At 42.8% G+C, this 16,031-nt stretch overlaps 1 protein-coding gene and 1 long non-coding RNA gene across 2 annotated transcripts; both read right to left on the bottom strand.

Annotated features, from left to right (window-relative positions):
• Positions 1 to 2,827: 2,827 nt before the first annotated feature.
• LOC110513252 (zinc finger protein OZF) lies at positions 2,828 to 12,863 on the bottom strand. Its single transcript, XM_021593186.2, has 2 exons — positions 12,219 to 12,863; positions 2,828 to 4,619 (listed from the first exon to the last, which is right to left on the bottom strand). Exons 1-2 carry the CDS (start codon positions 12,547 to 12,549, stop codon positions 3,463 to 3,465), a joined length of 1,488 nt encoding a protein of 495 aa, XP_021448861.2. The 5' UTR covers positions 12,550 to 12,863; the 3' UTR covers positions 2,828 to 3,462.
• A 1,175-nt stretch (positions 12,864 to 14,038) lies between these two features.
• LOC118938258 lies at positions 14,039 to 14,684 on the bottom strand. The gene is made up of 2 exons (XR_005035513.1): positions 14,570 to 14,684; positions 14,039 to 14,373 (listed from the first exon to the last, which is right to left on the bottom strand). It is a non-coding gene; the product is annotated as an uncharacterized LOC118938258 (long non-coding RNA).
• Positions 14,685 to 16,031: the final 1,347 nt, after the last annotated feature.

Here is a 16,031-nt window from a genome sequence, read left to right as displayed (position 1 = left end):
TAGGTTCCATCTTATAGAGCGGCCCTCTACCCCACACGTCTGATCCTCGTGGACGACGTAGGGAAGGGCTGTGCGCAACCGGTCTGCTAAAACCTTTGCAAGAATCTTGTAATCTACGCACAGCATGGTCAATGGCCGCCAGTTGCCAAGGTCAGTTGCTTCCCCCTTCTTATAAAGAAGTGACAGCACACCAACAGCCATTGATCCCCCCGGGACCCCCGTCTCAAGGATGGCCTTCAAGACTTCGAGAACCACTGGTCCAAGTATACCCCAAAACTTGAGGTAAAACTCAGCCGGCAGCCCATCCATCCCAGGCACCTTCCCTTTTCCCATCCTCCTAAGAGCGCTCTCAACCTCTTCTAGTGAGATCTGGGCCTCCATCACGTCTCTAATGTCCTCTGGCAACCGCCGGGACAAGTGTTCTAAAAACACGTTTCCCTGCTCTACATCTATTTCCCTTTCCTTAAATAAACCTTGGAAATGATCAGTTGTCACCCTGACCATTTCCTCTGGTTTACTTACTATACTACCATTTTCTTCCCTAACTCCCTTCATTACCTTCCTACTCTGTCTGGCCCTAACCGACTTAAAGAACATAGCGGAACAAGTCTCATTATGTTCTAGAAAGCCACTATGCGCACGCTCCAGGAAAGCTCGAGCCTTCTGCTCCTGCAGCTCCCTGAGCTGCGCCTTTAGGGCTGCGAATCTCTCTCAGTCAATCGACCCGCCGAGGTTGCCTGCCTCGTACTCGAGTTCAATTAACCTTTGGATACGATCCACCTCCCTCCTTTCCTCCCTTTTTTTCCTTCTACAATATCCTATTATAAAAGCCCTTATCCTCCCCTTGACTAAATCCCACCACTCTAACACCCCCTCGCACATGGACCGGAGGCCGTCAAGCCTCCGAAAGAAACAAAAAAATGCATCAACGAAAGCCTGCTCCTCCAGTATAGCCCAATCTAACTTCCAGTACCCCCTACCGAAGAGGCAGACTGGCGACCCCACCTGCAGGAACACCCCGTCGTGATCCGTGAAGAAAACAGGCAACAGCCGCCCAGACAACTGACCCAAAGACCTGGATACAAAAATGTAGTCGAGCCTCCGCGCAACCCCCCTGGAGTTGCGCCATGTAGGACCGACCATTGCCGGAGTAGTGTGCAGGCCACCATCAACCAGACCATGGCAAGCCATTAGCCCAGAGATGGCACCTGCACTACTATCACCGCCTAACCCTAAATCTATATTAAAGTCTCCTCCTATCACCAAGTGCCTGTTTGTAACACACAGGGGCGCCAGACAGTCCACCATCTCCCTCCTGTCTGCCGCCACCTGTGGCCCATACACCCCAATTAACCTATATCTAGCTTCTCTAAACTTAACATCTATCCCCAAAACTCTACCCTGCATTATTACAAAAGTGTTCTCTATTTTAACCTCTCTATGCCCACACAAAATCCCTACTCCTGTTGAGTGCACCCCTCCTATGCCCCAAAAAGATTCCCCCTTATCCCACTCCCTCTTAAATCTACACACATCCCCACCATCCCTCAGGTGAGCCTCCTGTAAAAAACAGAAATCAAACCCCACACCCTCTAAATAACAAAAAAACGCTCCTTCTCGTACCACTGTCCCCTTCTCCCTCTTCTCTGCTCCTCCACGTTCTTCCACCTTCTTTTTAATCTCTCCTTCTTTTTCCTTCTTTCCATCTTCTCTCCTCTTTCTTTTCGCCTCTTCCTTCTTCCCTTCCTCGTCCTTCTCCGTCCTTTCCCCTGTGCCATCCGTACAATCCGCATGCGTCCTCTCTTTCCTCCCCCCATCCCCCGCTCCCCCCCAGCTGCAGACGCGTATGACCTGTGACGAGCCGGGCAATCACGCCACAGGTGTGCTCTTGAGCCACACCCGTGGCAAGCCTTGGGCTCGTCACATTCCTTGGCCTCGTGCTCTTCCGACCCACAAAATCGACACCTCTTGGCACTGCACGAGGCCAGGATATGGCTGTAGGCCATACAACGCCTGCAGAACGGGGGCTGACGCGCATAGTAGAGTGTTCCCCTGTCAGCCCCCAGGGAGAACATCGCCGGAGGATGGAGGTAGCCATCCACACTCTTCGGGGACTCCCTGAGTAACGCCTGGAAACCTCTTCTCCCGTTCCAGAAACCCAGGGAGTCCCTGAGGTACCTCGCTGAGGAGACATTGTCCATGTACCTCCCCAGAAAGGCCCTCACCTCTTCATCTTTCACATGCGGATTGTACATGGTTACGGTGACCACCCTGAAGTTGTTCTTCGCCAGGCTGGTCACCGCATAATGGCACAGGGGTCCCGTTTTCTCCGCTTCCTTTGCCATCTTCATTACTTCGTCGTGTTTTTCTTCTTTGTGAAACGTCACATCGAAAGCCTTCTCATTCGGGTTCCCTTGAAGGCAGAGCACTTCCTTCACCTCTATCCTGAGGCATCCCATCAAAATAGTCCTTCCAAATGTCTCTCTACTCCACGGCTCCATCTCCTTTTCAGTCCAGGCAAATCGTAAGGTATTTGCCATACCAATCCCCGGAACCGATCTTGTTAGCTTGTATTGATTCATTTAAAAAAATAAGCTCTCTTCAGAAAGAAGCTTCAACCTGAAATGAAAACATCTTTAAACCAAAAAGGTGGAGCAACTAAAGGTGTTGACTCTCCACATCTATCAAGACAACTGGAGCACTGGGCCAGACACTCTTAAATAGGACCAGGTCAGGTGAAACACCTTCCCACTAACGAGATGGACAAGCCAGCACAAATGTAACACATACTGACTAACGAGGTGACACCAATCAGTGCGTCCTACGTGCTAACGAAGTGACACCAATCAGTGCACTGAAGACACATTTCCGTTGAATGCATTCAGTTGTACAGACTAGGTATCCCCCTTTCCTATGTGCTAAAGTCCAACCTCAAAACATAAATGGAAAAACGAAAGCCTGTAACACTTTCCCCCTAAAAACAACAAATATATCCTATCTTGTTGTTGGAAAAGTTTGCGCACCACCAACAGAAAATAACTTCCATTTCACATAATCTACTACAATACTTCACCGTCTACAATATAAACATGGTATCTACTGGCTGTCAACAATTAAAAACAATAAAAAAACATTTATTTCTAAATAATAATATACAATCGTATCTTTTCTTTTTCTTTCTATAGAATCCTTAAAACTCACTAGCTTCTAGAACTCATGTCTTCCTAAAACTCCACTTGCCTCTAGAACTCTCGTCCCCTTGGAAAGAGCCCAAACAAAACTCATCTCCAATACGGGAAAAACTTAGTCAAAATAAATTGTGATGCACTGGCTAAAAGCAAAACACAAAACGTTTTGACTGCCCAACCTTGAGACAATCAGCACCCAAATACTCCTTCTACAATGTTTGATATCATGAAAAAACTCCTTCATGCATGTATTTTCTGATGTTTAATCAGATATCTATATATCACAGCTATAAGATTTATCTCCTGTATGTGTTCTCTGGTGTGATATCAGGTGGCTTGACTGAGTAAAACTTTTCCCACATTGAGTACAGCTATGAGGTTTCTCTCCTGTGTGTGTTCTCTGGTGTGATATCAGGTGGCTTGACTGAGTAAAATGCTTCCCACATTGATCACAGCTATAGGGTTTTTCTCCTGTGTGTGTTCTCTGGTGTTTCTTCAGATGGCTAGATTGAACAAAACTCTTCCCACATTGAGAACAGCAATAGGGCTTCTCTCCTGTGTGTGTTCTCTGGTGTATCTTCAGTTCCCCAGATTGAACAAAACTCTTCCCACATTGAGTACAGCTATAAGGTTTCTCTCCTGTGTGTGTTCTCTGGTGTTTCTTCAGATGGCTAGATTGAACAAAACACTTCCCACATTGAGTACAGCTATAAGGTTTCTCTCCTGTGTGTCTTCTCTGGTGTATCTTCAGATGGCTAGATGTAAAAAAAAACTTCCCACATTGAGTACAACTATAGGGGTTCTCTCCTGTGTGTGTTCTCTGGTGAAGAGTCAGATTGCTCGACCTTGCAAAACTCTTCCCACATTCATCACAGCTATATGGTTTCTCTCCTGTGTGTTTTCTCTGGTGTGATATCAGGCTGCTTAGCTGAGTAAAACTCTTCCCACATTGATCACAGATATAAGGTTTCTCTCCTGTGTGTGTTCTCTGGTGAAGAATCAGATTGCTCGACCTTGCAAAACTCTTCCCACATTCCTCACAGCTGTATGGTTTCTCTCCTGTGTGTATTCTCTGGTGTGATATTAGTGTGCATAGCTGAGTAAAACTCTTCCCACATTGATCACAGCTATAAGGTTTCTCTCCTGTGTGTATTCTCTGGTGTGATATTAGGTTGCATAGCTGAGTAAACCTCTTCCCACATTGATCACAGCAATATGGTTTCTCTAAAGTGTGGATTCTCTGATGAATTTTAATGCCTGCTGATGAGGTGAATCTTTTCCCACAGTCAGAGCAGCAATGAGATTTCTTTCCCGTGGGTGTCTGCTGGTGTTTCTTGAGGAGTTCTGATCTAGAGAGACTCTTCTCTGCCTTGTCAGCATCATGAGGTTGTTGAGGCTCCCAAGAGGACCCATGGTAGACAGTTCTCTCTCCTGTGTGAATGACAAAGTCATACAGATGGTTAAAGGCCCACAACAGCAGAAATCCACTGTATAAGGTGATGTACAACATTATGGCTACGCTGTTGGCAACAATTGACATCTGTAATGAATGTAATGATTATTTGACATTTGTCTTAAAATGAGCAACAATAGTCATATTTTGTCTTGTTTTCAAATTAGTAGCAACATCTATGTTTGTAGACTAGAAATTAGTTATTCATGTTGTTGAAACTCTAAGCAGTGTGCCAGACGACTTTTGGTCTCCAATATAGGCCCCTTTCTGTGTTTGCTAAAATTGTATGTAGTATATCTGCCTGGAGCAAAAATGGTGAGCAAAGGTTTTCGTCTTTCACAATGTATTCTGAATGGGGGAAACTCAGGGGAGTAACCTCCATCTCCAGATTGCTAATGAATGCATTTCACGCTTTGGATTATAATTGTCAGGCTCTTTTGAATGTCCTGCTTAATATAATGTTTGTGTACATCATTGCAAATCAACCGCTTTGTACTTAAAAAACACTTCAACCAGTAAAATGCTCTTTGGCCTTTTCATCAGCCTGACAAGGAGAGTTTGTACACTGTTTGACAAATTGGCAGTTTGCATAGATCTACTGTAGGACCCATAATTTCACCTAACAATAACATAGACCTACTGTAGGACCCACCTAACAACAAATACAGGAAAACAGCTCTGTGTTGTACAATAGCCTATCCATCAAGGAACAGTTCTCTACACATTATGAGCTAAGTATCTCTGTGTGCAAACAGACCAACGAGACCCTACAGTAAATCAAGCAGACAATAACATTATAAACATCAATTTGTTAGGGATGTTGGATCCAACATGGAACATGGCATAACTGTCTTGACCATAGTAATGAATGAAGAAGCACTTTGATTGTTGTTATGTCGTGATGTTTGTCATTTGACTGGCATTCAGAAAATTATTTCCTGGATCTTCTGATGATAGTTGAACATGTGACTGTAACTAAACAGCTACAGTATTAAGAATTATGTGTAATTATTGAAGAACTGCGTTAATGACAGTTTCGATTTGAGTGTTGTCAATAAAGCTACTATTTAAAAATATAGATATATTTCACCTTTATTTAACCAGGTAGGCTAGATGAGAACAAGTTCTCAACTGCAACCTGGCCACGATAAAGCAAAGCAGTGCGACAAAAACAACACAGAGTTACAAGTGAGAAACAAAAGTACAGTCAACAACACAATAGAAAAATCTATATACAGTGTGCAAATGGAGTACGAAGGTAAGGCAATAAATAGGTCATAGTAGCGAAGTATTAAACAATTTAACACGAGTGATAGATGTGCAGGTAGAAATACTGGTGTGCAAAAGAGCAAAAAAAAAATCAATAAAAACATGGGGATGAGGTAGGCAGTTGGATGGGCTATCAGCAATCGGTGAGGTAAGCTGCTCAGATAGCTGATGCTTAAAGTTAGTGAGGGAGATATGTCTCCAACTTCAGCGATTTTTGCAATTCGTTCCAGTCATTGGCAGCAGAGAACTGGAAGGAAATGCGGCCAAAGTAGGTGTTGGCTTTGGGGATGACCAGTGAGATATACCTCCTGGAGCACGTGCTATGGGTGGGTGTTGCTATGGTGACCAGTGAGCTGAGTGAAGGCGGCTTAGCAAAGACTTATAGATGACCTGGAGCCAGTTGGTTTGGCGACGAACACGTGGCGAGGGCCAGCCGACGAAAGCATACAGGTCCTAGTGGTGGGTGGTATATGGGGCTTTGGTAACAAAATGGATGGCACTGTGCTAGATTTAATCCAGTTTGCTGAGTAGAGTGTTGGAGGCTATTTTGAAAATGACATCGCCACAGTCAAGGATCGGTAGGATAAGTTTTACGAGGGTATATTTGGCAGCGTGAGTGAAGGTAGCTTTGATGCGAAATAGGAAGACTTAATTTTGGATTGGAAATGCTTAATATTAGTCTGGAAGGAGAGTTTACAGTCTAGCCAAACACCTAGGTATTTATAGTTGTCCACATATTCTAAGATAGAACCATCCAGAGTAGTGGTGCTGGGGGGGCAGCGATCGGTTGAAGAGCATACATTTATTTTTGCTATCGTTTAAGAGCAGTTGGAGGCCATGGATGGAGTGTTGAATGGCACTGAAGCGCGTTTGGAGGTTTGTTAACACAGTGTCCAAAGAAGGGCCAGATGTATACAGAATGGTGTCATCTGCGTAGAGGTGGATCAAGGAATCACCCGCAGCAAGAGCAACATCGTTGGTATATACAAAGAAAAGAGTCGTTCTGAGAATTGAACCCTGTGGTACCTCCATAGAGACTGCCAGAGGTCCGGACAAAAGGCCCTCCGATTTGACACACTGAACTCTGCCTGAGAAGTAGTTGGTGAACCAGGCGAGTCAGTCATTTGAAAAACGAAGGCTGTTGAGTCTGCCGATAAGAATACGGTGATTGACAAAGTCGAAAGCCTTGGCTAGGTTGATGAAGACGGCTGCACAGTACTGTCTTTTATCAATAGCTGTTACATCGTTTAGTACCTTGAGCGTGGCTGAGGTGCACCCGTGACCAGCTCGGAAACTGGATTGCACAGCGGAGAAGGTATGGTGGGATTCAAAATGGTCAGTGATCTATTTGTTAACTTGACTTTCAAAGACTTTAGAATGGCAGGGCAGGATGGATATAGGTCTGTAATAGTTTGGGTCTACAGTGCCACCCACTTTAAAGAGGGGGATGACCGTAAAAGCGTTCCAATCTTTAGGAATCTCGGACGATACGAAAGAGAGGTTGAACAGACTAGTAATAGGGGTTGCCACAATGGCGGAGGATAATTTTAGAAAGAGAGGGTCCAGATTGTCTAGCCCAGCTGATTTGTACGGATCCAGGTTTTGCAACTCTTTCAGAACATCAGCTATCTGGATTTGGGTGAAGGAGAAGCTGGGGAGGCTTGGGGAAGTAGCTGCAGGGCGTGGGGAGCTGTTGGCCAGGGTTGGGGTAGCCAGGAGGAAAGCATGGCCAGCCGTAGAGAAAGGCTGGTTGAAATTCTCGATTATCGTGGAGTTATCGGTTGTGACAGTGTTTCCTAGCCTCAGAGCTACAGGGTGCACATTTCTGTTTGAAAAAGCTAGCCTTTGTTTTCCTAACTGACTGTGTATATCGGTTCCCGACTTCTCTGAAAAGTTGCATATCGCAGAGTATTCAATGTTTTTGTGCTGGTCGAGGGCAGTCAGGTCTGGAGTGAACCAAGGGCTATATCTGTTCTTAGTTCTACATTCTTGAAAGGGCATGCTTATGTGGTGGTGGTGGTGAGGAAATTACAATTAAAGAACAACCAGGCATCCCCTACTGACAGGATGAGGTCAATATCCTTCCAGGATACCCGGGCCAGGTCGATTAGAAAGGCCTGCTTGCAGAAGTGTTTTAGGGAGCGTTTGACAATGATGAGGGGTAGTCGTTTGACCGCGGACCTCTAACGGATGCAGGCAATGAGGTAGTGATCGCTGAGATCCTGATTGAAAACAGCAGAGGTGTATTTGGAGGGCAAGTTGGTCAGGATAATATATATGAGGGTGCCCATGTTTACAGATTTAGGGCTTTACCTGGTGGGTTCCTTGATAATTTGTGTGAGATTGAGGGCATCTATCTTGGATTGTAGGACGGCCAGGGTGTTAACCTCACTAGGGTAGGGGGCACTATTTTAACCTCCGTATGAAAAGCAAACTTGGTAGATTTGGATAGAAAACACAGTTTACAAAACTGTTAAAATAATGTCTGTGAGTATAACAGAACTTATATGACAGGCGAAAACCTGATAAAAATTCATCCAGGAAGTGGGATTTTTATATTTTTGTAGTTTTCTATTGAATGCCTATACAGATTTGATTGACTTAGGACTCAAATTGCACTTCCTATGGTATCCACTAGACGTCAGTCTTTAGAAATGATTTCAGGCTTGTATTCTGAAAAATGAGAGTAAGACCACTCTGAATGAGTGGCACATTTAGTGTCCCAGAGATTTTTCATGTGTGACACCGAGAGAGCGCCTTTCTTGTTTACTTTTTATATTGACATCGTTATTGTCCGGTTGAAATATTATCTATTATTTAGGCTAAAAACAACCTGAGGATTGATAATAAACACCGTTTGACATGTTTCTACGAACTTTACTGATACTTTTCGTCTGGCTGTTGTGATTGCTTTTGAGCCTGTGGATTATTGAACAAAACACGTGAACCAAACAGAGGTTTTTGGATATAAAGAGACTTTATCGAACAAAACTAACATTTATTGAGTAAATGGGAGTCTTGTGAGGGCAACGATATGAAGATCATCAAAGGTAAGTGATTAATTTTATTGCTATTTCTGACTTGTGTAACTCCTCTACTTGGCTGGTAACTGTTTGCAATGATTTGTCTGCTGGGCGCTGATCTCAGATAATTGCATGGTATGCTTTCGCCTTAAGCCTTTTTGAAATCTGACACCGTGGTTGGATTAACAAGAAGTTAATCTTTAAACCGATGTATAACACTTGTATGTTTCATGCATTTTTATAATGAGTATTTCTGTTTTTGAATTTGGCACTCTGCAATTTCACTGGATGTTGGCTATGTGGGATGGTAGCGTCCCACACCCCCTAGAGAGGTTAAGCATATCCCAGTTTCGGTCACCTAACAGAACAAACTCTGAAGATAGATGGGGGGCAATAAATTCACATATGGTGTCCAGGGCAAAGCTGGGAGCTGAGGGGGATCTGTAACACACTGCAACAGAGAGAGAGAGGGAGAGACTTATTTCTGGAGAAATTAATTTTAAAAATTAGAAGCTCGAACTGTTTGGGCATGGACCTGGAAAGTATGATAGAACTTTGCAGGCCATCCTCTGCAGTAGATTGAAACTCCTCCCCTCTTTGGCAGTTCTATCTTGACGGAAAATGTTGAAGATGGGGATGGAAATTTCAGAATTTTTGGTGGCCTTCCAAAGCCAGGATTCAGACACAGCAAGGACATCAAGGTTGGCGGAGTGTGCTAAAGCAGTGAGTAAAACAAACTTAGGGAGGAGGCATCTGATGTTAACATGCATGAAACCAAGGCTTTTATGGTTACAGAATTCAACAAATGAGAGAGCCTGGGGACACGCAGGGTCTGGGTTAACCTCTACATCACCCGAGGAACAGAGGAGTAGGATGAGGGTACGGCTAAAGGCTATCAGAACTGGTCGTCTAGTGCGTTGTGAACAGAGAATAAAAGGAGCAGATTTCTGGGCGTGGCAGGATAGATTCAAGGCATAATGTACAGAGAGGGGTATGGTAGGGTGCGGGTACAGTAGAGGTAAACCTAGGCATTGAGTGACGATAAGCGGTTGCATCTACTGGAGGCACCAGTTATGCTAGGTGAGGTCACCGCATGTGTGGGAGGTGGGACAAATGAGTTCTCTGAGGCATGTTGAGTGGGACTAGGGGCTATGCAGTAAAACAAAACAATGATACACAACACAACAGTATACAAGGATTATTGATATTAGAGAGACATAAAGCGAGGCATAAAGCAATCACGTGTTGATTGGGAGAGCTAGCTAAGACAACGGGTAAGACAACAGTTAATCAGCTAAGACAACAACAACAGGTACAATGGTGATGAATGGGCAGAGAGGGTCAGTTAACTACACACAGGGCCTGAGTTCGAGGCTGGGGCCGACAGTTAAACAAAATGGAGAACTGTGATTAATGAACAGTCCAGCAGGCATCAGCTATCTAGCCAAGTGATCATAGGGTCCAGTGAACAGCAATATATGAACCAGGGAAGCCGTTAGGTAGTCATTACTACGCAAGAGGTATTGTAGCTGCAGTAATTTTGTTTGCTAGCCGGTAGATGCACCTGGCTCGAGGCTAACTGGTGCTAGCTTCAGGACAAGGGCGTTAGCCACTATAGCAAATCCATATACAGCAAATTAAACTGTTTCAGGAAAATGTACATATGAAAATCATAACTGGCACACAGATTGGTAGAAATGGTCAGATAAATTGACCCTCCAACTAGAAAAGGTTGCTGACTGCTGGTGTAGTCTATTACTGAATTTCAGGAGCAGAACAGCAGAAGTTATGAAGTCCAGCAGCAGAGGGGGGGGGTACCCTCTGGTCGGATCATAGTGACGACTGGCTCCCTCTGGTCATTTGTATGTATAATTTATTTAATCAAACAGCGTGCTTAAAGCATCAGACAAGTTCAGTACATATAGATTTTATAAAAACACATGGGGCGATTGGTAGAAAGAAAATGACTCTTGGTTGACCAATATGTATTTTAGTTGGGGACAGCACTGGAACATGATTCTGGGGCTCTCGAGTGGCACAGCAGATACTGCATCTCAGTGCTTGAGGTGTCACTACAGACACCCTGGTCCAAATCCAGGCTGTATCACAAACGTCTGTGGTTGGGAGTCCCATAGGCATAGGGGGGCGCACAATTGGCCCAGCGTCGTCCGGGGTAGGCAGTCATTGTAAATAATAATTTGTTCTTAACTGACTTGACTAGTTAAATAAAGGTTACATTTAAATAAATAAAAAATAGTGTTTCATGACAAACTTTCTTTTTTTTTATCCGCCAAGGCACCAACTTTGAGAAGGGTTTAAAACAAAGGTTTCAAACCAATTTATGAATGTAATTGAAACTAGATATGTCTTGCCTTTAATGTAAGGGCATGAAAAAACATTGGCTGAATATTATACAATGACTTATCAAACGCTCTAATAATTTGACCCCCACAGGAAATCTACACGGGCAATGATAGAACATACTATATAGCCTAGAAACCTGGTTAGCCTATCATTATGACATCATGGATGAATTCTAGAATATACTATATAGCCGAGAAACCTGGTAAAACTATCATTATGACATCATGGATGGACAGTCCTTGTATTCATAGTGTAGTGAATTCTGGGGGTAGCCCTGAGCTGAACTAAAACTTGGGTCCAGCGACTGTCAAGCCAACACCTTATAACTGTTACGCCAAGATGTCTGAACTTCTTGACGAGGTCGCTAGGTGTTAGGTTACAGTTGCTACAATAGCTCTCTCTATGAATGTGAGAGTGGTTACACTTCTCCTTCTCCCATCCCTCAGCTGTTTACCAAACCAAGCCTCTGGACAGCCATTTTGTTGCTGTTTAAAAAACCCACACAACCCAGCAATCTGCAGTTCAAACAATAACAAATCTGTCATTCCACCACTGTTCTGGTAATAAAATGATTATGGGGTTGGAGAAATGTAACTACAGACAGACAGACCTATGGATGCAAGGACTGACCATCCATGATATCAACATTATAGTATTAACCATGTTGAGGCGATACAGTGTTGATTTACATTGTTTCTAAACATTATAGTAAAAAAAGCTTATTTGGGGTTCTGATGGGGTACAACAGTTGAACTAAGCTCATGAGGCATGTGTTATACGTGTTATATTCTTCAAGAATCAATGGCTATAAATAAATAATTGAAAAGTCACAATATGGATGTAGCAATTGTAGATTTCTGCTTTAACACCTTACATCAGTTCAACTGCAGAGTTTGTGCCTGTTTTTAAGACAGTACTTACTAGTGTTAATCAGGGAACGGTTTCTCAAAACCATCTTATGGCTTAATTCATCGTTAGAACCATTGGATGCCTTAAGATGCGTTTGGGAAACCGGGCCCAGATATCCAGTTTCCTCCTCTTCTTCCTCCTCCTTTTTGGATGTAACAGTCATCTCCTCCTCCTCTTTCACTCCACAAACTGCTTCATCCTCTCCTTTTACTGTAACATCCTCCTCCTCTTTCACTCTGAACATGTCTTCCTCTTCTTTCACAGTAACGGCCTCACCCTCTACTTCTTGTTTTACTGTGATATCCTCATCTTCATTAGAAGAAGAGTAGCTTAGTGACCGCATGGTCGGGGATGTTAGCTAGGCTAATGCTAACTTAACCAGACCGCTAGCTGACTAATAACTACAACACCGTAAATATGAAATTAAATCGGAAAACTAACCAAGACGACAGAAGTGGGTTTAAAACACAGTGGCTAATATACACTAAAGCGATATATTGGTTCGGCTATTTTGTCTTGCAAGCTACTGAGGTGTCTGACTAACTATTGTTGCTGCTGTTGAAAGAAGATTTCCGTCCACTAGATTAGACGTCACACTAGCCGCATAACCATAAATTCCCACACAGCCATCTGCTGATTGGAGTGGGTAACGCAGTTGAGTAAAATGTATATGTTATTTTCAGACAAAAGGTTAAAGGGTAGGAATCAGGGACGTCACTAGAACTAAAATATTCATTAGCCCCCCCTAAATAAATCAATATCAGTCAATATATTTTTTTCTGTGAATAATTTTTTGGGGTCAACCGTTCCATCGCATCTAAACGTTCTACCGGTCCGGCACTTGGAGGCTGCTGCACTCGTGACTGTAGGACCGGTAGAACGCTGCTGCACCAGAGACTAGTGACTGTTTGACTTTCATCAGCGAAGATGGCGGACAGAAATACTAGGAGAGAGGTGTACCCCTACACAGAACTGGACAGAAATGTAAAGGATTATAACGTCAGTAAAAAACATGTACAGTTGACAGGAAAATCATAGTTCATTTACGAAAATCGCGATTTAGCAGTTAGCTTTACGTTAAGCTGGCTAGCTTTATGGGTGTTGTGACATTAGTATGAAATTGTAATTCTGGTTGTTTTAGTGACTCCTGAAACAACCAGCAAACCAGGTTGTCGTTTTGTGAAACAGTGGATGTATAGAATCTAGCTGAAGAATTTACTGCAAATTTAATGTACAATTTTGTAAGCGTTCCTTGCAGATAGATGACATCACGTGCTAGCTATTGTCGTGGAAATCTTTTTTTTTAAATAAAAATATTTTCAAACAGCCTGAATGACATTAATGAAGCCTATGGATTGAGTAGAATATAATATCATGTTGTACCAAGGATGCAAGTCGTATATACATGTAGTTATTACCATGCATGAGATCCCCACAATGTAGCCTGTACATTTAATATATTCACTGATCATGTACTCTATCTTGGCAAATAAAGGTGTAGTTTAGGTATGAATGTATTTGAGATTATTTTTCAGTCATATCCAATACCAGGAGTATTAAATTCCAGTCTTTGAATGATGCTGTGTCTGCATGTATGTATTACAATTATACACTTCAACAGTATTTACCAATCTTGGTCCTGGGACATCAATGGTTACACATTGTGACTAATAGACTAGAAACAGGATTTAACTAGTTAATTAATATATACAGAAATATAATGTTAAAAAACACTACACTACACTTCCTATGTAAATACTCTTAACACCGGTTCATCTCAATATCTAATTTCCTTCATCTGCACTGATCTGATAAACACAGGATAGGTGGAGTATTTCATCACATTACACTTCATTTCAACCAGTAGAGAATGTGAAACGTTTATGGAAAAGCTCATTATCCAAGTGTTATCAATACAAGTTCAATCTGTACTTCAATGCACATCTGTTGTGAATTATAAAAACAGAGGAAGAAAGAGGAGGAGGTGTAAAAGACAGAAAGGGAAAGAGGTAAACACATAGGAGCAGGGAAGGCAGCTAAATATTCTCTCAGTTCATCACAATTACATAATAGTGTCTCTAGTCGGCCCAAAGGTTATCTTAAAAGCGGTGAGGTGAGGTGGCGATGATGGGACTGGGGGTTGGCATCCTCTCACAACAAAACATATCTGCAGACGAGAGAGAGAGCATGTTTAAGCCTTGTGTTTTTATTTTTTATTCTAACATTGTTAGTCATCAATCAGGAGGTGAAATGCAAAACTGACCTGGGATCATTAACTATGGGACTACTGCATCTATCTGTATTTCAATGTAAAGCATCTCTTTAATAATACTTCCTGTTGACCTGACCAATTGACCTCTCACCTCTGATCATGCTGTGTCCTCTATGTAGCCAGGAGGAGTGGTTCACCGACACAGCTGATATAACCTAGAGGATTTAGGGAGAAGGGGAGAGAGGGATGAAGTGAAGGAGAGAGAATGTTATTGAGAAAATAAGGTAGTTAAAGCGACAGTGTTCAACAGGAATCTGAGTGTGTGGCCTCACCTGGTGTCCACACCACATTAAGTGGCTGCAGAGCACTTCATGCTGAAAAACATGAACCGACCCACAAGGACAAACAATTTAGCTAGTTAGTTATAGAAGTAATGAAGTGTCTTACTATTCTTCACGGTAGGCTTCACACACCTGAATTCCTCCAGGAGGCAGTCCCAGATGACCCTGGTCACCCAACCTTGCAGTGCCCTACACGGTAACTATAGGCAATAGTTTTGAAGGAATCTCCAGTTACAAGGTATCTGTAGGAATATGGAAGACAATGTAATTATTAGACTGTTACATCACCAGGTCATTGTGGATTACTAAAGTATAATATCCCTGATAACAAATCATGACAACATTGGATTGATAGATGCATGGACACACATATGTACATGTGTAGCATGTGACAATAACAGGATCATATCAAGGATAGCATCACAAATGAATACATAAATACTACTTGAAGCTTGATGATGAGTTGATCATTTGAATCAGCTGTGCAGTGCTGAGGCAAAAACAACAATGTGCCTCTGAGTCCCCAGGACTGAGAACCACTGCTCTTCATTGGGACCTCTTCATATGTAGACTGGCTTTCATAGCGCTCTTTATCTGAGGACAGAAAACCTCACAAGAAACAGACTTCATTCTAGTCAAATTACACCACACTGAATATGTTGGTCCTATTATCTCCGTCTTCACTTCTAGAGCCAGGAACTACACAAAAGTACCTGCCCTATCCAGAATAGCCTCCTCTCTCATTGACAGTTGGGGCTGCTATCCTTTCACCCTCCTCCATGGCTGTTAGCTAGCTACCTACAAATGCATTTGGAGTTTGTTTTTTACAGTGATAAATACATCAAGATAGCTAGCTAATATGAAGTTAGGTAGCTGGTGATATTTAATTAACTTAGCTAGCTATCTATACAGTATTTGAAGTTGTCTAGATAGCTCATTTAGCAGCTCATTTGAGTTAGCCTGCACTGTAGCTAGTTAGCTAATAATATAATCGTTTTTTTTTTCCATTTTCAAAATCTATTTACTTACTTACTTGAATAGGTTCTCCCAGAAATGTGGACAACTGGAAACAGGGCAGCAAAGTTCATCACCAGAGGGTGTTACAGGATATTACAATTGAACTATGTACCCATTTAATAACCAGACCTTCATACAAACTTGCTCTGCTGAATTATTGACGGAGTCACAACGGGGCCTAAGCGGCATCTCGTCCATCTGCTGACTGGACGCAGTTGAGGAAAATGTAGATTTTAGTTTAGGAAGCATGAGTTT

The sequence above is a fragment of the Oncorhynchus mykiss genome, chromosome 13, assembly GCF_013265735.2.
Source record: "Oncorhynchus mykiss isolate Arlee chromosome 13, USDA_OmykA_1.1, whole genome shotgun sequence".
NCBI lineage: Eukaryota > Metazoa > Chordata > Actinopteri > Salmoniformes > Salmonidae > Oncorhynchus > Oncorhynchus mykiss.
Note: the sequence above shows the minus strand (reverse complement) of the source record. Positions and strands in the feature narration are given on the sequence as shown.